Consider the following 20,020-nt stretch of genomic DNA (forward strand, 5'->3'; position numbering starts at 1 on the left):
TAAAACCATTCGATGAGACTCACTCAAAATAAAGAAAAAAAAAAAAAAAAGAGAGAGAGAGAGTATATACTGACTATGTGACTACAAAGCAGATAATTCTGCGCTACCGAAACGTGCGCCCACTTTTACCTACCCATTCGTAATCTTCACTTCCCCGCACCCTTTTTGAACTAACAACTAGTAACTTTGAAGCATTAGCATTGAAATAGAATACTATTCAAAAGAGATCATCTATATCTGAGTTTGCTTCGCCGTCACCGCTATCTCCCGCTTCTTCAACATCCTCTTCACCTTTGTCTCGACCATTACCGCCTTCTTCTTCATCATCATCCTCTTCGTCCTCTTCGTCCTCTTCGTCATCTTCAGCTTCCCCCAATTTATCATTGGCATTCTTTGGGGCGCCAAAAGAATCTTTCCCAGACGACCCAGGTCGACTTTGTACTTGCAGACTATGACCTTCTGTAGTTTTGGACAATTCTCTTCTTTTCAGCTCTAATGAAGCACTTAAAGAATTGAATGTATTTTGATACTTCATTTTCATCATTTTGTTTGAAGCTGTAGAAAGACTCTTTTTATGTTGCTCAACAGCTCTTTCCAATTCGGAAATCTCCTCTTCCAACATTTTCGCATGCAGTAACCCTCTCCTATTCTGTTCATCATCTCCTGCCTCATCATCATCATCATCGTCGTCATCATCATCATCGTCGTCGTCATCATCATCATCGTCGTCGTCTTCTTCTTCCTCTTCTTCTACCTCTTCTCCTTCTGTGCCTTGTCCTTCCACATGCACCCCATTCTCGTTTCCCTGCTCCTCATTTTCTTCTTCTTCATCTTCATCATCATCATCAAAAGCCCCAAAAAGATCCTCGTCGTCCTGGTCTTCTTCTTCGTTTGCTTCCTCGAGCTCTACTTCAACCACTTCGCCTTCCTTCGCTTGCACAAGATTTGACATCACTGTTGCAGGAAGTTCAGAAGGTGTCACACCTTCATCGTCCAACGCTTTATTCAATTCTTCTTCAAGGTTCAACTCAAAATCATCTTCATCAATTTCTACTTCAATATCTCTTTCTTCCAGTGCTTTTGATTCAACTTCTGTAGAAGCCTCTGTATTAGTCTTATTTTGAATAGATCCATATTGTGGAGTTATCTCCCCTCTGATTGACACCGGTGTACTTCCAGGAACCGGAGTTGCCGCTCTTGAAGAAGTGCTGCTTGCAGTACCAAAACGCATATGTGATGACTCATCGACTATTTCATAGCGGCTCTCTTCAGCTAGATTATCGAGTTTAATTAATTCATCTACTCGTGCTTCGATATCCTGAATGACTCGGTGGTCTGCTCGTGTCGGTCGAAACCTACGATGCACATCTTTTAAAGGGTTCAATAACCCATCCTTGTGAACAAGTCGCCTTTGCTTCACCTCATTGTTCTTCACGTGCTTATAAAATGGATGTGTAAAAAGCATATCCTGAGGAACTTCAAAATCCTTTTCAGAATTCAACAGTGTTGGATTAATTGGATGTAGAACCAATAATATTTGACACAAGTCATATGCTTTGAAAATGTTTTTCTTGTCAATTGTTTTAAACACCTCAGTAATTGTAGGCAAGTCGAGGAGTCTTGCAGAGTATAGTGTACCATTAACATTTATAACCGCTTTTTCTCGAGTAATCCACTTGATGTTCAAGCCAGCAAACTCGCCAGAGTCAACAGCATTTTGCACAAAGTCAAGATTAGAATCATCCAAAAATCGGATAATTATACCTTGCTCAATTAAAGGGTCGTCCTCCACATCAGGTGCCTCTGAATCGTATCCTTCTCCTGGGACTCGAGTAGGCTTGATCCTAACTCGAGGCACAAATTTGGGTCTGGACGTATCTTTGGAATTTTTTGATTCCTTAGAACCTTTAGATCCTTTAGAATCTTTCGAATCTTTGAAACCTTTTAACCCTTGCAGATTTTTCGGTAAGCTTAGTTTAAGCTTCCTAGGTTTTTCTTGGTTATCCAGATCTTCTCTTTTTGTTTCATTAGTATTTGTTGAAAGTGCTTTGAACTTGATCTTGGGCAATTTACGTTGTTTATTCGCGTTCTTTGCCTCCTCCAGCAGTTCGGCAACATCTGAGGCTGGTCTCTTTAATGTTAGTTTAAGAGCCATGGCAACCGTTGTTTATTTCTTTGTTTTGGTATGATTTGGTTTGTCCTTTTTTTTTGGTTGTGGTGGTGAAGTTGTTATGTAGTAATTAACAGCTGTCTTGTCAATAATGTGTCTACTTTATTGTTTGTCTTAGTACATACGAGATGGAGTTTTGGGTTCAGTGAATTGAAAGTTTGTGTCTTACTGTGTACTCTCGTGTGAAAACTCGTCACAAAAAACGGCGTAAGCGAAATAAATCACCAGTGATGAACAAGCGCAATCTTAATTATCGACCTGAAATTGAAATTTCAAAATGATGAATTTTATTTCTAAAAAATAAAGAACAAGATTGAAAAAGAAAAAGAAGAAGAAAAGATTGAAACAAAGAAAAAAAAAAAAACAAAGTAAGAAGGAAAAAGGAAAAAGGAAAACGTCTGCCTTCTTTTCAATCCAATTTTGATCCAAGTCTAGTCTTTTATAGTCTAGCTAATCAAATAACTCACTATTACGGTATCATCGTTCAAAAATTTGAAATTATTTGTGAGCTATTAACTATTGATTTGTCACATCTTTAAACTTGCTAATATTTTGCAACACCTTTAAGAAAAAAAAAAACACCCACGAGATCAAGCAAAGGTTTCTAAACCTGAAAAAAAAGAAAAAAAAAGAAAGAAAAAGGTAAGAACCAAACAACAAAAAAACAAAAAGAGAACCTAGTACAATTGTTATGAGCAACAGTCGAAGACCATCGATAGCTAGTCACCGGTCATCTTCGAGCGACAGGAGATGGAGTCGTTCCAGACGGGGCTCAGTGGCATCGGTAGAATCTACAATCAGTCATTTGTTAGAGGAGAATAACAATGAAATGTATTCCGGTGCTGCTTCAGAGGTGATTCCTTCATCAATCACCTCTTTTCATTACCCTCACAGTCTTGGAAATAGAAGGAGTTCCAGAATATCTCGTGAAACTTCTCCATTGTTGAGTGCTGACGAAAATGACGTGGACTTGAGGTCAGTTCGGTCTCAAGCCTCTAGAAGCTCAATTGACACTCAAACCAACTTTAGATTTTTTTCACCAGATCAGATTGAAGCTGCACAAGGTGGTTCTACTTTAGAGAACCCAGAAGATCCAGTAGACTATAATACCAACTGGGATTACTCTATTGACAAGTATATCAGTGATGAAGAAGGTCAAGTTTCGCCGGGGGAGCAAGGTTCTTATAAACTGCAGGATGGAAGCCAACAAACACGTGAAGCAACTGATTACGGATCTTTGAATTTTGAAAGACGTGCTCGTCGAGACTCGGATGCTAGTAGTGGTCAATCTGACTTGCTAGAAGAGGATCTGGAAAATCACACCAGAATGGATGAGAATTTTGCCAAGGTGTATCCTTCAAAGCTCCAGTATCAAAGGTACTATTTGGCAGAGGAGGACTTGGTTATTGGTATAGCTGGCTACCGTAACTCATGGTGGAAGAAAGTTTTATACTATATTCTTTGTGTCGCTACTTTGGGATTGGGGTATTTGGTTCTAAGATGGTTCCCTCGTTACCGAATCAGCCTCATGGGAGATAAAAGTTCCTTGGGGCTTGCCGATTGGTGTGTTATTGAAAACGAATTTGGTGAACTACTGATTATTGATATAAAAAAACAAAGATTTGACGAAAGATTATCAAATTATTTGGTTTTAACAGAAAGCGAAGTAGAAAAAGACCCTGTTGTTCCTTCATTGCACTCTTTTACTTACAGATACATCAAATTTTTTTACAATCCAGTGGAAGACATTTTCAAGACAAATTCCAACTGGTATGATGAAAAATGGTTAAATGTGAAAGCAATCAAGGATGGAATATCACAATCACTTCAAGAGCAAAGGTTGGAAATATTTGGTCAAAACAGAATCGATGTCGAAGAAAAATCTATTCCTCAACTTTTGGTTGATGAGATTTTACATCCTTTCTATATATTTCAAGTGTTTTCAATCTTTTTGTGGTTAGCTGATAATTATTATTATTATGCAGCATGCATATTCATCATTTCAGCAATCTCGATATTGAACTCTCTTCTTGAGACCAAATCGACAATTAAACGTTTGCAGCAGATTTCTCGTTTTGTTTGCGAAGTGAGAGTATGGAGAAACGGATTTTGGAAACAAATTGACTCTTCAGACTTGGTTCCAGGGGATGTTTTTGAAATAGATCCTTCTTTGGGGTCTCTTCCATGTGATGCACTTTTGATCAATGGAGAATGTGTGATCAACGAAGCCATGTTGACTGGTGAAAGTGTACCTGTAAGTAAAGCAAGTGCAACTAAGGAAGTTGTCAAGTTACTTCCCGACAATTTCATTGGACCTATATTATCAAGGTCATTTTTATTTAGCGGCACAAAGCTTTTGAAAATGAAGTCAACAAACGATGAACCTGTCCAAGCAATGGCGGTAAAGACAGGTTTCAACACTACGAAAGGTTCTTTGATTCGCTCTATGCTTTTCCCCAAGCCAACTGGTTTCAAATTTTATGAGGATTCTTTCAAGTATATTGGCTTCATGACCATTATTGCCGCCATTGGTTTCACTTACTCAACATACAATTTTATCAAGTTGGGTATAAGCAAGAAAGTGATGATTTTGAGGGCATTAGATATCATCACTATAGTTGTCCCGCCAGCATTACCCGCAACATTGACCATTGGCACAACGTTTGCAATAGCGAGGTTGAAGAAACTCAAGATTTTTTGTACCGCTCCAAGCAGAGTCAACATTGGTGGAAAGCTTGACGTCATGTGCTTTGACAAAACCGGAACCCTTACCGAGGATGGATTGGATGTTTTAGGTATTCACTTGGCTAACAATGCCAAAGGTCGGAAGGAAATTGTTTTTGAAGATATGGTGAGTGATATTCTGAATTTGAAAACCATTAGAAGCTCCAACCATGAAACAAATAACGGTAAATTTCTTTTGGGATGCATGACAAGCTGTCATTCTTTGAGAGCAATTGATGGAGATGTATTGGGAGACCCACTTGATTTGAAGATGTTTGAGTTTACAAGGTGGAATTATTCTGAGGATCAAGAAACTGGTAAACCAGTGGTTGCCAAAGGTGGAGAGAAATACAAGGTGACGAAAGAGTATGAATTTTTGGCGCCATTGAGACGTATGTCGGTTCTTGTTGAAACAGGAAGCAAAAACTTTGTCTTCACCAAAGGTGCGCCAGAGATTATGCTAGACATTTGTCATCCTGAATCATTACCTTCTAATTTCGAAGAGTTGTTGCATCAATATACTCATTTAGGTTACCGTGTGATTGGATGTGCATACAAATCGGTTAACGACATTGGTATTTCTAGAGAAAATGCGGAGTCCGGATTGACCTTCACAGGGTTTATTGTTTTTGAGAACAAATTGAAACCATCGACTGCGCCTACTTTGGAAGCCTTGAACGAGGCAAAGATAAGAACAATCATGTGTACTGGTGATAATATTTTGACTGCAATTAGTGTTGCTAGAGAGTGCAAATTACTTCCTGCAAACACTAAAGAAATTTACTTGCCCGTGTTGGATTTGAAAGATGATGGCGATGTTCCTTTTATTACTTGGCAAGAGGTGAACAATCCTGATAATAGGTTGGATCCAAATACAATCAAGCCAACAGATATAAGGCAAGATTCAAACTACAGATTAGCTATTACTGGTGATATTTTTAGATTCTTACTTACTGAAATTAAGGACCAAAATGTTATCAATAATGTCTTGATGAACTGTGACATTTTTGCTAGAATGTCTCCCGATGAGAAGCATGAGCTTGTTGAACAACTCCAAAAGATTGATTATACAGTGGGTTTTTGTGGAGATGGAGCTAATGACTGTGGTGCTTTGAAAGCTGCTGATGTTGGAATTTCACTTTCTGAAGCAGAAGCCTCGGTGGCTGCACCATTTACTTCGAGAGTATTTGAGATTTCGTGTGTTCTTGATGTAATCAAAGAAGGTAGATCCAGTTTGGTTACCAGTTTTTCTTGTTTCAAGTACATGTCCTTGTACTCGGCAATTCAGTTTATCACCATCACTATTCTTTACAAATCAGGAACTAATCTTGGTGATTTCCAATTTTTGTATATTGATTTATTCTTGATCTTGCCGTTGGCGATTTTCATGTCGTGGTCAAAACCATTTCCTAAGTTGTGTGTCAAGAGACCAACAGCTAATTTAGTATCTCCAAAAGTGCTTATACCTATGTTGTGCAACATTGTTGTACTCTTGGCATTTCAAATAGCCATTTGGCTTTGGGTTAAGACTGAACCATGGTACATCAAGCCAGTTCCAGGGACTGATGACGAAGTGCAGTCATCGGATAACACAGTCTTGTTTTTATTCTCGAACTTCCAATATATTCTCATTGCCGTGGTATTGACCCAAGGTCCGCCATATCGTGAACCAATCCAAAAAAATGTACCATTCTTGATTAATCTTGTTGTTGCAACATTGTTGTCAGCGTCATTATTTGCCATCAACGGTGATTCCAATGTGGGTGATTTGATGCAACTTACTAATCTTTCTGGATATTTTTACTGGTACATTTTGTTCCTTGCAGGCCTCAATTTGCTTGTGATGATGGTTGGTGACAAGTCATGGTTCCCTAAGTTATCAGCTTTATACAAGAGGATAGTGCATAGACACACCCTTGGAAGAAGCAAGAAAGCATTTAAGAATTTAAAGAGAGAGTTTGCACAAGTGCAAAACGTATAGATAAATAGACCACACGAAGTAGAATGCAAAGCAACGCAAAAACAATTGTATACAATAAAACAAAATACAACATATATAATTACACACACAAAGAAAGCTTTGCTTTTATGGTAACACAAATTGTAATTGAATAGTTATATTGATTGCGTATTTTTATTGCTCTTCACTATAGACTAAATAGGATCCATATATGAGATTTTTTTTAACAAAAAAAAATAGTGAGAAATGACAAATAAAAAAAGAGGAAAAAAGAAATGATCACGCCCAGGATCGAACTGGGGACGTTATGCGTGTTAAGCATATGCCATAACCAACTAGACCACGCGACCTGTTTCTTGTTTTTAGATTGCCTATATATTGATATACTATAATAATGTATAGGCTTGCGCAAGTTAATAAATTGATAAATTGATAAATAGATGAATAGATGAATAGATGAGTAGACCCAAAATCTGTCGAACACACTATACACTATTCATTAGCTTATCGTGTTGATGGGTTCCCAATATCTATTTATGAATTTCTTGTTTTAGTTTAACAAAATTTGAAAGAAAAAAAAAAAAAACTATGTAGGTCATACTTGGTTAAAAAGCTACCCAGTTTAAATAAATATTGAATTATACAAAAGAGAGCTTTTTAAAAAAAATTTGCACCAAATTATTACAAAGTTCCAAAGAGTTGTATAGTCTCAACTTTCATGCTTTTCTTTTTGCCTACAATTTTTATCTCTTTTTACAAAACAGCAGAAACTTCTTAGAGTCTTTATAAATCAAAAAAATTCAAAGTTTTATGTTATATAGAGTACAAAGAATATACTTGTTCCTCAGTACTTGGACAAGTTATACCAAATTCCTAATTTTTCTTTTTTATCGAAATAATTTTACCATTTGAAAAGGGGCTAGATACTACTCTATGCAAATGAGTATCATTCAATCGGTATTCTCTTAAAAGTTTTGAAAAAACAAATTTATCCATCATAGACCTCTAAATCCCAATTCCAATTTCAATTCCAATCACTTGCTACATTTTCAAACAAACAGACTTTATATCTTTCTTTTAATTACTTTAGACATACATACACAAATATATACATATATAAAAAATAATCAAAAAGAATTTAGTAATTTTAATTTGATTTTATATTTTCTTCAAAACTCAAGCAATGCTAGTAACAAACAAATAAATCAGTTATCGTAAATTGCTTATTTCTTAGCAGCCTTTTGAGCAGCCTTGGTGACCTTACCAGCCTTGTCGGATTTTTCAACAGACTTGATGACACCGACAGCGACAGTTTGTCTCATGTCTCTGACAGCGAATCTTCCCAATGGTGGGTAGTCAGTGAAAGCCTCAACACACATTGGCTTGGTTGGGACCATCTTGACGATAGCAGCATCACCGGACTTGATGAATTTTGGTTCTTCTTCCAATTTCTTACCGGTTCTTCTGTCAATCTTCTCAATCAAGGTGTCGAATTTACAAGCAATGTGAGCAGTGTGACAGTCCAAGACTGGGGAGTAACCAGATGAGATTTGACCTGGGTGGTTCAAGACAATGACTTGAGCGTTGAAAGATTCAGCACCCTTTGGTGGGTCGTTCTTGGAGTCACCACAGACGTTACCTCTTCTGATTTCCTTAACGGAAACGTTCTTAACGTTGAAACCAACATTGTCACCTGGGACACCTTCAGCCAATTGTTCGTGGTGCATTTCGACGGACTTGACTTCAGTGGTGACACCAGCTGGGGCAAAGGTGACAACCATACCAGCCTTGATGATACCGGTTTCAACTCTACCGACTGGCACAGTTCCGATACCACCAATCTTGTAAACATCTTGCAATGGCAATCTCAATGGCTTGTCAGTTGGTCTGGTTGGTGGCTCAATAGCGTCAATGGCTTCCAACAAAGTCTTACCAGTAACCTTACCGGACTTGGTTTCCTTTTCCCAACCCTTGTACCATGGACAGTTGGTAGAAGCTTCAATCATGTTGTCACCGTTCCAACCTGAGATTGGGACGAATGGAACAGTCTTTGGGTTGTAACCAACCTTCTTGACGAAGTTAGAGGTTTCCTTGATAATTTCCTCAAATCTGTTCTTGTCCCATTTGACAGAGTCCATCTTGTTGACAGCAACAATCAATTGCTTAACACCCAAGGTGTAAGCCAACAAAGCGTGTTCTCTGGTTTGACCATCCTTAGAGATACCAGCTTCGAACTCACCAGTACCACCAGCAATAATCAAGATAGCACAGTCAGCTTGAGAAGTACCAGTAATCATGTTCTTGATGAAATCTCTGTGACCTGGAGCATCAATAACGGTAACGTGGTATTTTGGAGTTTCGAATTTCCACAAAGCGATATCAATGGTGATACCTCTTTCTCTCTCAGCCTTCAATTTGTCCAAGACCCAAGCGTACTTGAAAGAACCTTTACCCAATTCAGCAGCTTCTTTCTCGAACTTTTCAATGGTTCTCTTGTCAATACCACCACACTTGTAGATCAAGTGACCGGTGGTGGTTGATTTACCTGAATCGACGTGACCAATGACGACGACGTTAACGTGAGTCTTTTCTTTACCCATTTTTGATTATATAACTATAGTGTTGTGTGAAGAAGAAAGAAAAAAAAGAAGGGAAAAAGAAGAAGAAGAAGAAGAAGGAGAAGAAGGAAAGGCGAAAATTTTTTCTCAGCTTTGAAAAACCTAGATGGTGCTCAATTTAAATTGCAGAGTGAAAAAAAAAGAGAGAGAGAGAAAAAAAAAAAAATGAACAGTGAGCAACGTAAACACAAAAAGAAAGGGAGGAAGGGAGGGGAGAGAAACAGAGAAACAGAGAGAGAGAAAAAAAAAGGACAAAAGAGTAGAGGAGCTGGAAATAAAAGACGCAGACATTTTTTTTTCTAAAAAATGTCTGGATATTTTTGTGTCTGAAAAATTTGCTAGATTGGTGGGGCGGGGGGGGGGGAGGAGGAAAAAAAGGTAGTGGCCATTTTGCTCTGATGATGATGATGATGATGCTGTGATGCTTGCTCAAGGAAAAGAAACAGAGAAATGCAAGACAATTGAGTCCGCACAGGACAATAGGTGGACAAGACACATCAACTACTATTAGCAATTGTGCAATCTGTAAAATTGAGTCATAAATTAAGTAGCAAGCAGTAAATAGAGAATAGGAAACATGAATAGCCAGAGTAACCATGAACTTAGAGATAAATTAGAAAAAAAAAGAGAGAGAGTGTTTGTAAGAATAGAGAGCTGCTCTCTCTCTCTCTATATAAAAATGACAAAAAAAAATGTCAGCTACGAAGAACAAAGAAGTTCAAAAGTTTAGAACTCCGCACTTGATCTCAAGTACACGACTTTTACACCTTTTTTTTTTCCTTGTCCTTCTTTTTTTGGCTTCTAATTTGCTACCAAGAGTCCTTATCTCTATTGTAGATTTCAACTCATACTGATTCAATTTTTTTTTTTATAAACGAGGGTAAACAACAGAATATGAAATTAGATGCTATGACTAATAGTCACTCTATGACCTTGATTACCAGCTTGCAAAAGATATCTCTTCTTTTCTCGCATACTCCACCTAACCCTGTTCTTTCTTTCCTTTCTTTTTTTTTTTAATAACAAAAAGAACTTGGTAGATTGAGATAAATTCTTGGTGGCAAAAAAAAAGACGTAAAAAAAAAACCTAGTTACATTTTGTGTCTGAAAAAAAAGCATCGCTTTAATAAAAAATGTCTGATAGGACAAAAACGAGTCTCAGACATTTATGCTTTGTTAACTACTATTGTCATCCTCCTTTCTTGCCTCTCTCTCTTCTTCATGACGGATATTTGTAGTATATATATTTAGTTATATTTCAGCATATGTACAGACACAGATTTTTTCTTTTGTGTAAAGTTTCAAATATTTTTATTGTGTGTTTTAGCAACTACCTTGCTGACGGTCATCTGACAGTCATCTGACAGATCTAAACCTTTTTTCTTTCCATATATCAAAGTTTTTGACTATGGAGAAGAAAAACACAAATAAACTGCAATCAGGATTATGACTACAACTCTTTAAAAGTTTACAAGACTTTGTATGTTTGTAGAGAGAAGAAGTGTATTTGTTCTGTTCTTGGACGACATCTGGCTGTTTCAGAAGAGCTTTTTGGGTAGAAATTACTTGTTTTGTTCTTTATAATTGATGAGAAAACATAAGAATAATGAAAGACCAAAAGCACTTTGTATCTAATTACCACCAGCCCAGCCTAGCCCAGCCTTCCCCACCCAACCGATCGCTACCATTACAATTATTACCACCACTCCCGCCACCACCCATTATTAACTCCCTCACAAGTCCATCGTTTCATCATCCCTTAAAAACATTGGCGCACACACAAAAATTAAACACACACACTACAATCTTGCTATGTCTGACACCGATACCTTTTTTTCTCCTCTTCGTCTTCATCCTCCTATTAGTTTCACTTTTTCTTTTTTTTTTTTTTTTTTTTTTTTTTTTTTTTAAACAACAAACCAATGTGTATCATTACAAGTAGACAAAGTCATCATATATCTTTATGACAAGTTTTTTTTTGACTTACAGTGTTTATCAGTTTCCACTAATAATTTAGCACATCTACTTCTTTCCTCTTTGCTCTTCAGCACAAACAATCTGATTTTCTTTTTTTCTTTATTTTTTTTTCATATGAAACTCTACATCAAACAAGGAACAACGACTGTAAATACTTATTATAAATGATTTTTTTGTTCTTTAAAAAACAAAGAATATAGAAAAAAGCAAAAGAAAAAAATTAGAAAAGATCCAAATGTACAATCTACAACACTGAACAATGGTTCAAGCAAATGTTTATTCCTTGTAAACAAAAAACAATCTGACATCTCAACTATACCTAGTTCGTATACTTATTTATTCCTTTGCAAATGCATTCTCTTGCGATTTCACAAACTGTTTTCTGAAAATCTCACTACTAGCATCAGTATTGCTTACTCTTGGACCAGTTAGGTTGGCACTACTTCCACTGTGACTGTTACTACTGTTACCACTGATATTGGTATTGTTATTGTTATTGTTGCCACTGCCACTGCCACTGCCACTGCCAGTTGCACCAGCCACGGTGTTGTCGATACTCAAGGAACTATCAATAGAGGATCTTGTAGTTGATGTTGAGCTTCTCCTTCTCTGATTCCTAGCCGATTGCGGATCTGTTCTTCTACCTTTTGAATTGGCAAACACTCCCAAGATATCAGTCAATGTTACAACACCAATGAGTTTACCCGTACCACCAGTATATCCTGCCTCTTGTTGTACGGCACTAGCAGCTAAACTAGCACCACTGGTTCCACTGGTTCCACTGGCACCACTAACACCACTGGTGCTACCATGATGTGATATTGGTGGATTGCTCATCAATGCGGCTTCAACACTTGTAGCCTTATTTGTAATTGGTGCATCCACTGGTTGCGGGGTTCCAAAAACAACACTTCCACTGTTTATACCACTATTTGGCGCACTTGCACTTTGCGATGAAACAGAGCTAGCTTTTCTTGACGAGTCTACAACCCATAATCTATGAGATTGAGTAGCAACTAGCTTGGCAATCACTCTTCCTAATGAACTTTGGTTATTTACATGGAAAATAGGAAACTGGTCCTGACCTTCTTCAATACCCTTTTGCGACAAGTTGTAGCTGATAAAGTTCAACACTGATTTGTACAACAAGTGCGAGTTTTTGGAACTGGTCAAGTTCCGCACATCCACAATGGAAATATTTCCAATAAGATTCTTCGATCTGTCAATAACTGCAAGCGAAGAAACATTTTCATTGAACATCTTGTGCAAGGCATCTAATACCGGTTGGTCATCATAGATAGTTATTGGGTTATTAGAGCCAATTTTCAAGTCTTGCAAAGTAGACTGGAGATAAAATTCCAACAGTGGGAATCTTCTGGCGTTCTCCCACATATACTTGAGCAATCTTCTTTGCGAAAGAATACCTGTAATCTTTAAGCCTTCTTCATCAGTAATGGCAACCCTATGGACACCATTACCCAATGTTTCCATCACCGAGAACAATGTATCTGCCTCGCTGAATTTAATAAAGGGGTTTTTAGGATGCAACTTGATAATAAACTCAACGGGTACTTCTTCACCCTTTTTGGCCTTGTTTATGGCTTCAACTACAATGTCGTGTTTTTCTTTTAAACTGGTTTTCTCATCACCAATTTCATCAACGTTTAACTCGTTGTAGTCAATCTTGTTCATGATCAACAACAAATAAGTGTTTAAATCGCTATAATCAAAGGTCAAACAGTTTCTCAAGTCATTTGGGTCATCTTTGGAAACTGAGACTGGGACGCTTGTTAATCCATTCTTCATCAAGGTCTCAAATGCAGCTTGAACCGAGTGCGATTTGTGGATGTGAATCAATTTACTAGGTTCATTGACTTCAGTTAATAGCAAATCACTCCAGTCAATACCGGTATTTGAGCCATAGATTGAATTGGATCCAGTTACAGTTCCAGTTCCAGTTCCAGCACCACTAATTGAGGATTGATGAGTGCTATTGAATGGATTGTATGATCCAGTAGAAGTTCTCGAGCTAATAGATGGGTTTCTTGATAGACTCAAATGATGGATTGGGTCATCGTGGTCGGGAGAAGGTAATGGCGGTGGAGAGCTTAATAGTTCAACAATTGACGGTTTACGCGAAGGACGATTTGAACCATGTTGCTGCTGCTGCTGTTGTTGATGAGCACCATTACCAATACCACTGCCACTGCCACTGCCAATACTGTGGCTGTGTCCATGCGAGTGGTGATTAGCGGATGACAGTGATTGGGTTGAGGAGGTAGAGGATGTAGTAGATGTGTGATGAATCAGTGGATGTGTATGTGGGTGTGAATGACCATGCAATTGGCTGTGGGAGATGTTTGGTGATTGGTGCTTGATTGATGCTTGAGACTGCGATACGCGTGGAGATGTGGGAGGCTGTTGCCTAGGCTGAGGTGGGTTTACCATGTTCGTTGGTTGTTTTTTTATTTATTTTATCTAATGTAATGTATTATTTGTGGTTGTTGTTGTTAAAGAAGAAAAGGAAGGTGGAGGAAGTAGAAGAAATATAGTAGCGCTTAGCAATTCTTGTGTCGAGTGGAGATTCATTTGAATCGTAAGAGGGGAAAAAGGGGGAGACAAAAAGAGAGAGAGAAAGAGAGAGAGAGAGAGAGAGAGAGAGAGAGAGAGAAAACAGAGGAAAAAAGATACGAAAAGAGAAGCGGGTGTTGAGTTGGTTGTAGCTGTTGCAAAAAAAAAAAAAGAAAAGAAAATAACAAACAAACAAACAAACAAACAGGAACAAGTTCATCAATTCAATAAATGTCTTTTGTTTTCTTTTTTTGTTCCCCACCTTCTAATGTATATGCCTTGACATAAAAAGAGATGTTGAGTTAGTGATGGTATAATATCAGTCTAGAGCTTGTTGAGTATATAAAATGGTAAGGATAAACCTACCCCCTTTCCATGTTAAATAGAAAAAAAAAACAATTTAAAGGAAAGAATGAGAATAAAAAATTTGGTAACACGAAATCGTTGAAAGAGACGACATTGCATCAGTCACAAAGTGGATCCTCTCCCCACTCTCGCTCTTGCTGCCCACTTCCCACCAGTCAGTAAAATTAGAGGTCACACAAGCACATACACAAGCACACACACAAGCACACACACACACACACACACACACACACAAACAAACAAGTACATAAACACTTTCATTTCTCTTTGTCTGGTTTTTACACTGGCCGTCGTCGCCTCTTTTCATCACCACCACCCAGCGCCCTTTATGTTTTTGTTCTTTTTGTTGTTGCTGTTGTTGTTTTACTTTTTCCTCCTCATTTATTGTTAATTGTGTGGATGTCAGACATTTTTTTATTTTATTTATTTTTTATACTTATTTAAATCTTATCTTTGTGTTGATGCTTTTCATCCAACAGATGCAACCAGTTGTTACATTCAGTGTTGCAATACACATTGGACTGCCCAACGAACAATTGCTCTGGAGTAGACCACACAATGTTGTGTTGAATGACCATATCAGGCCATCGTGTGCAAATAGTCAACCGTTTTTTTCTTTTTCTTTTCTTTTCTTTTCTTTTCTTTTCTTTTTTCTATATACCTAAATAGGTTAAACACACACTTTGACCCACACTTTTATTAATTCCATTGTTGGGACTGACTCCGCTTAGGTCTTCCTCTTCTGCTTCAAAAAAAAAAAAGAGAAAAAAAAAAGAGAGAAGAGGAAGGAATTGGAGTGAGTTCAATTGAAATATGTTGTGTGGCTAAAGAATGGTAAAGAGAGCAAAGGGTATTCTCCCTTCTTTTCCCAGCATGGCATGCACACATATCCAAGAACAACAGGTATTACTTATATATATATACATATATATATATATATATGTATATATATATGTGTCAAAGTTTGGGTGGGTGTCAAAGTGTGTTTGATTACAGCAACTGCTTGCCTTCCCCCCCTTTTCTTTTTAAAATAACCGTCAACGTTGTTTTATTTTTCCGTTTTCCATTTTCCATTTTCCATTTTGCGCCTTTCCTATGTCTCTGTCTTTGATTTATCTAAGATGTGTGGCCCTTTAAATTGGCTGCAAATGACATCATGTGCTTAAAACTCTTTGTCTTTATATTAGTTCTATTTTTTGGGTTTTTTTTTGTGGGTTTTTAGCCTTATGTTGGTTTGGAGTGATGTTCATTAGTTATATAGTCGTGGAGATTCAAATAGTCCTAATTAAAATTTTGACTATTGTAAAAACTACAAACTTCGGAGTTTTTTTTAATATTTTATTTATTTATATTTTTCTCTGGCTCTCATTAATCGGAGTTTGTTCTTCTCTTATTTAGTAAATTGGTTATTCAAGAAGACAAGGAGAAGACTGGCGGAAGTGAATCTGGGAAGAACAAAGAACAAAGAACAAAGAACAATAGACAAAATTTAGAGCACTATTGTTCCAACCCTCACATTTTAGTTTGGTTTAGTCATCTTATGTTTCTTTTTTTTCTTTTTGTATTCTTCTTTCTATTCTTTTCTGAATTTATACTATTCTTTAACCATTAGAGATATGATTAACCACATCTTGTTACTCTCTATGTACATATGTACATATATTTATATCTATACATATACATGTATCGTGGAAAAAATAGTTGCAATTGTCCTGTATATTTTTCTTTTTTTGAAACATCCTTAATATGCTACCAAGTGTATTAAAAAACAGGTGATTTTTTTTTATATTTATTTTAATTTTATTTTAGTTTATTTAAATATATTTTCCTTGTGTTTACACTCTATTATCTGTTTCAAGATATATCGATGATATAGTCAACCATTCATCTTGCGAGGGATAAAGAAAAGAGAAAAACAACTTCTCTTTGAAGTTCAAACAAACAAAATGAAAAAAAAAATTAAAAAAAAAGGAACCAAAGAATTGAGATGAAATAGAGTAAACAGTGTGGGAGTTGGGAAAATAGTGGATTTCAAATAATAAGAGCTTTATGCTTTGAAGGATATATGTCTATTGTTAGCAGAAGTTTATCTCCGGTTAAGTCCTATACTGCAGTATCCTTTGTTCCTTCCATTTTTTTGAGACAAAAATAAAAAATAAAAAATAAAATAAAATAAAATAAAAAATAAAAAAAGAAAAAGGGCACACCGAGGTGCTGATATTCTACAAACCACATGGCAATAATATTGATTATGTACGTAATGTATGTTAAGAAAATTGTGTGTATCACAGACAAAGCTATATATAATTGAGAGATGGGAAAAAAAAGCATACTTGTTGAGTTCCTTTTTTTTTTATTTTTATCTTTATTTTTGTTAAATTTAGAAGCTCCCACTCTCCTTTGCAAAGATAAGATAAGCTAGAGCAACTTACAACTTGTATAATTTGCTAATTACCCATTCTTCTTTCCCAAAGTGCTCTAACACAATGTATATATACATATATATGGATACATATATGGATATATATCCGAGGCGCAATAAATTTAAAACATAGACAGAATCATTGCATTCATTTCTAAATTTCCGTTTTCATGTTTTTTTTACTCTATTCTCCTAACACTATAAAGCACATTTTTAGTTATAGCCCCACGATTATGCCCCACCGACCATCGAAAAAAAAACAGGCAAAAAAACAGGCAAAAAAGAAATAAGAAAAACCGTTTCTATGTACAGAGTAATAGCAATCATTAACGGATAGAGGCGGGTAGCATGTTCCGTCTTGAAAACGTTGAGCACACATTGCTTCAAGTGTGTGAACCAAATAAAGGTAAAAAAAAAAAGCAGAACTAGGATAAACTAAGGAAAACAAAATACAAAACAATATACAAAACAGAGAGGTTGTGAGTATAGATACATGTGATTCTTTGTTGAGATGGGTTGGCCAACAGTAATGTACTCTCAAGAGGGCGCAGTGATCTTACTTCTCTTCCTTTTTTTGGTCTGAGTGTCGTAATCCACAGTGCGTGTGAGAGAAAGAGAGAGAGACAAGGAGTGAGAGAGATAAGGGGATAAGCGGCTTTAAGGATAAAGATCTCTTTTGCAAGTGGTGATTGCTGTGGTAGTAAAAAAAAAAACCCAAAAACTTAAAAACTAAAAAACCCAAAAAACCAAAGGATAATTAAAGAGGAAAAACAAAAAGGGGTGTGTGTGTGTGTGTGTGTGTGTGTGTGTGTGCATATCTCCTATCCTTTCATCCGTCCGAACATATACCAAAAAAAAAAAAAGGAAAAGGAAAAAAGAAAGATTTAAACAAAGTGCCAAATGACAAGCAAGATCAATGTAATCGATTAATCCTTCTGTTAGCTGTAGTAGTAGTAGTAGTAGTGGTTGATGTTGTAGTTGTCTCTCATTATCCCTTAAATTCTTCTACACACACAGCAAATGTTGTCTCATTTTATTTCTTTTTTTTGGTTTTTGGTTTTTTTGGTTCTTTGGTTTTTTGGTAATCTGTGCAGAATAATTAAAAAATAATAAAAAAAATAAAAAAAAATAATAAAAAAAAAAAAAGGAGAATTAACTATGAGAAATGTTTGGTACTGCATATAATTACCAAAAACATTTTACTCAACAAATTTTGTAGGGTAGAAAAGTGCATCCATACATACACACACCAAACAGAGTTTTGGGTATTTTTGCTTTCTCTGTTGCTACTGCTACTACTACTGCTACTACTACTGCCACTGTTGTTGTTGTTGTTGTTGCTAGCTCGGACTAAAGACAGAGAGAGAGGCAGAGTTAAAGACAGAGTGGGAAACAGACTTTGAAAATAATATTCATCCTTTTTTTCACAGTACAAAAGACAAAGGAGGGAAGGAGCACACAAAGCTCTGCACCCACCCAAAATTAGCGACTGCAAAATAAATAAAAAAAAAAAATATTCATATATATTGAGATCCAATCCATCATCTCACTCCTCCTATCTTTTTTTTCTATTTCCTTTAAGTTGTCCTCTTTTCACTTACACCACTTGTCATTATAGAACTCGTCTTTTTTTTTCCAAAAAAAAAACAAAAAAAGAAAATGACAACAGAGACAACAAATACACGTGTTGACGAATTGGAGGTTGCCGAAGTCACCAAGCTCAATGCCATTGCTGCAGGAACCAACAAGAAGGTTCCCAGAATTGTAGCCTCAGGATGGGGTGGTAAGCTCATGGGTACTGCCGACTTGGTCAAAGTGACGGCCGAGGAAATCACAAAGGATTCAATGGAATCCTTGGCTGAAAAAGATGCTAGAGAAAAGGCCAAGTATGCCAACAAAAAACACATTTCAGAAGAACCATGGACGAGGGAAAACTTTATGGCCAAGATTAACTGGCTCAATGTCATTTTGACAGTGGCTGTCCCAGTCTTTGGTATTATCCAGGCCATTCTCTCGCCACCACAATGGAAAACACTCGCATTGGGCTTTGTCCTCTATGTTTTTAGCGGTATCTCCATTACTGCTGGGTACCACCGTCTTTATTCACACAAGTCTTATGACGCAGCATTACCAGTGAGAATGTTTTTCGCCTTTTTCGGCGCTGGTGCCATTGAAGGTTCCATCAAATGGTGGGGCCACTCCCACCGTGTCCACCACAGATATACCGATACCCCAAGAGACCCATACGATGCAAGAAGAGGATTTTGGTACAGTCACATGGGATGGATGTTGATGAAGGCAAACCCAAAGAATAGAGCAAGAGCAGACATTTCAGACTTGACTGCCGACTGGGTGGTTAGATTCCAACACAGACACTATTTGATGATTATGCTCGTTGCCGCTTTTGTTACACCAACCTTGGTTGCCGGTTTAGGATGGGGCGACTACTGGGGCGGATTTATTTATGCTGGTATCTTTAAATCCTTTTTCATCCAACAAGCTACCTTTTGCGTCAATTCGTTGGCCCACTGGATCGGCGTACAACCATTTGACGATAGAAGAACTCCAAGAGACCATGTATTGACTGCATTTGTTACCTTTGGAGAAGGTTACCACAATTTCCACCACGAATTTCCAAGTGATTATAGAAATGCATTGAAGTGGTACCAATACGACCCAACAAAGGTTATCATTTATGCCTTGTCCAAATTGGGCCTTGCATGGAACTTGAAGATGTTTTCACAAAATGCTATTGAACAAGGTTTGTTGCAACAACAGCAAAAGAAGTTGGACAGAATGAGACAAAAGCTCAAGTGGGGATCAAGTGTCGAGGACTTGCCAGTATGGACGAGAGAGGAGTTCCACGCAAGAGCCAAGGACGAAGGATTGATTATCATCTCGGGAATTATCCACAATGTCAAGCTGTTTATCAAGGAACACCCAGGTGGACAAGCCTTGGTTAGAGCCTCACTCGGAAAGGATGCCACTTCTGCATTTAGCGGTGCAGTTTACGCACACTCCAATGCAGCACACAATTTATTGGCTACAATGAGAGTCGCAGTGGTGAAAGACATTGCCCATGACGGTGACACCTTCCATGTACAAGAGGTGATTATGGAAAAGGAAAAACAAAGCTAGTGAAGAATGGCATGGTTTAGAGTCAGAGAATCCCCCCCCCCCAAAAAAAAAGAAGAGATTATTATTTGAATGTT

General features: G+C 37.2%; 4 protein-coding genes and 1 non-coding gene across 5 annotated transcripts; 1 reads left to right on the forward strand and 4 right to left on the reverse strand. All coding sequences in view use genetic code 12, as the record gives it.

The window, feature by feature from the left end:
* Positions 1 to 217: 217 nt before the first annotated feature.
* PVL30_000571 (uncharacterized protein) lies at positions 218 to 2,155 on the reverse strand (the record flags this gene model as incomplete). Its single annotated transcript, XM_001528017.1, has 1 exon — positions 218 to 2,155. One exon carries the CDS (start codon positions 2,153 to 2,155, stop codon positions 218 to 220), a length of 1,938 nt encoding a protein of 645 aa, XP_001528067.2.
* A 4,975-nt stretch (positions 2,156 to 7,130) lies between these two features.
* Positions 7,131 to 7,204, reverse strand: PVL30_000572. The gene has a single exon. It is a non-coding gene; the product is annotated as a tRNA-Val (tRNA).
* An 873-nt stretch (positions 7,205 to 8,077) lies between these two features.
* TEF1_1 (translation elongation factor EF-1 alpha) lies at positions 8,078 to 9,454 on the reverse strand (the record flags this gene model as incomplete). Its single annotated transcript, XM_001528019.1, has 1 exon — positions 8,078 to 9,454. One exon carries the CDS (start codon positions 9,452 to 9,454, stop codon positions 8,078 to 8,080), a length of 1,377 nt encoding a protein of 458 aa, XP_001528069.1.
* A 2,331-nt stretch (positions 9,455 to 11,785) lies between these two features.
* On the reverse strand, positions 11,786 to 13,897 carry SDS23 (cell separation during budding; the record flags this gene model as incomplete). Its single annotated transcript, XM_001528021.1, has 1 exon — positions 11,786 to 13,897. The coding sequence occupies one exon, from the start codon at positions 13,895 to 13,897 to the stop codon at positions 11,786 to 11,788; it is 2,112 nt and encodes a 703-aa protein (XP_001528071.2).
* Positions 13,898 to 18,467: 4,570 nt separating this feature from the next.
* Positions 18,468 to 19,946, forward strand: OLE1 (stearoyl-CoA 9-desaturase; the record flags this gene model as incomplete). The annotated part of the gene is made up of 1 exon (XM_001528022.1): positions 18,468 to 19,946. One exon carries the CDS (start codon positions 18,468 to 18,470, stop codon positions 19,944 to 19,946), a length of 1,479 nt encoding a protein of 492 aa, XP_001528072.2.
* Positions 19,947 to 20,020: the final 74 nt, after the last annotated feature.

Source organism: Lodderomyces elongisporus, chromosome 1 (genome assembly GCF_030384665.1).
Source record: "Lodderomyces elongisporus chromosome 1, complete sequence".
Taxonomy (NCBI): Eukaryota; Fungi; Ascomycota; class Pichiomycetes; order Serinales; family Debaryomycetaceae; genus Lodderomyces; species Lodderomyces elongisporus.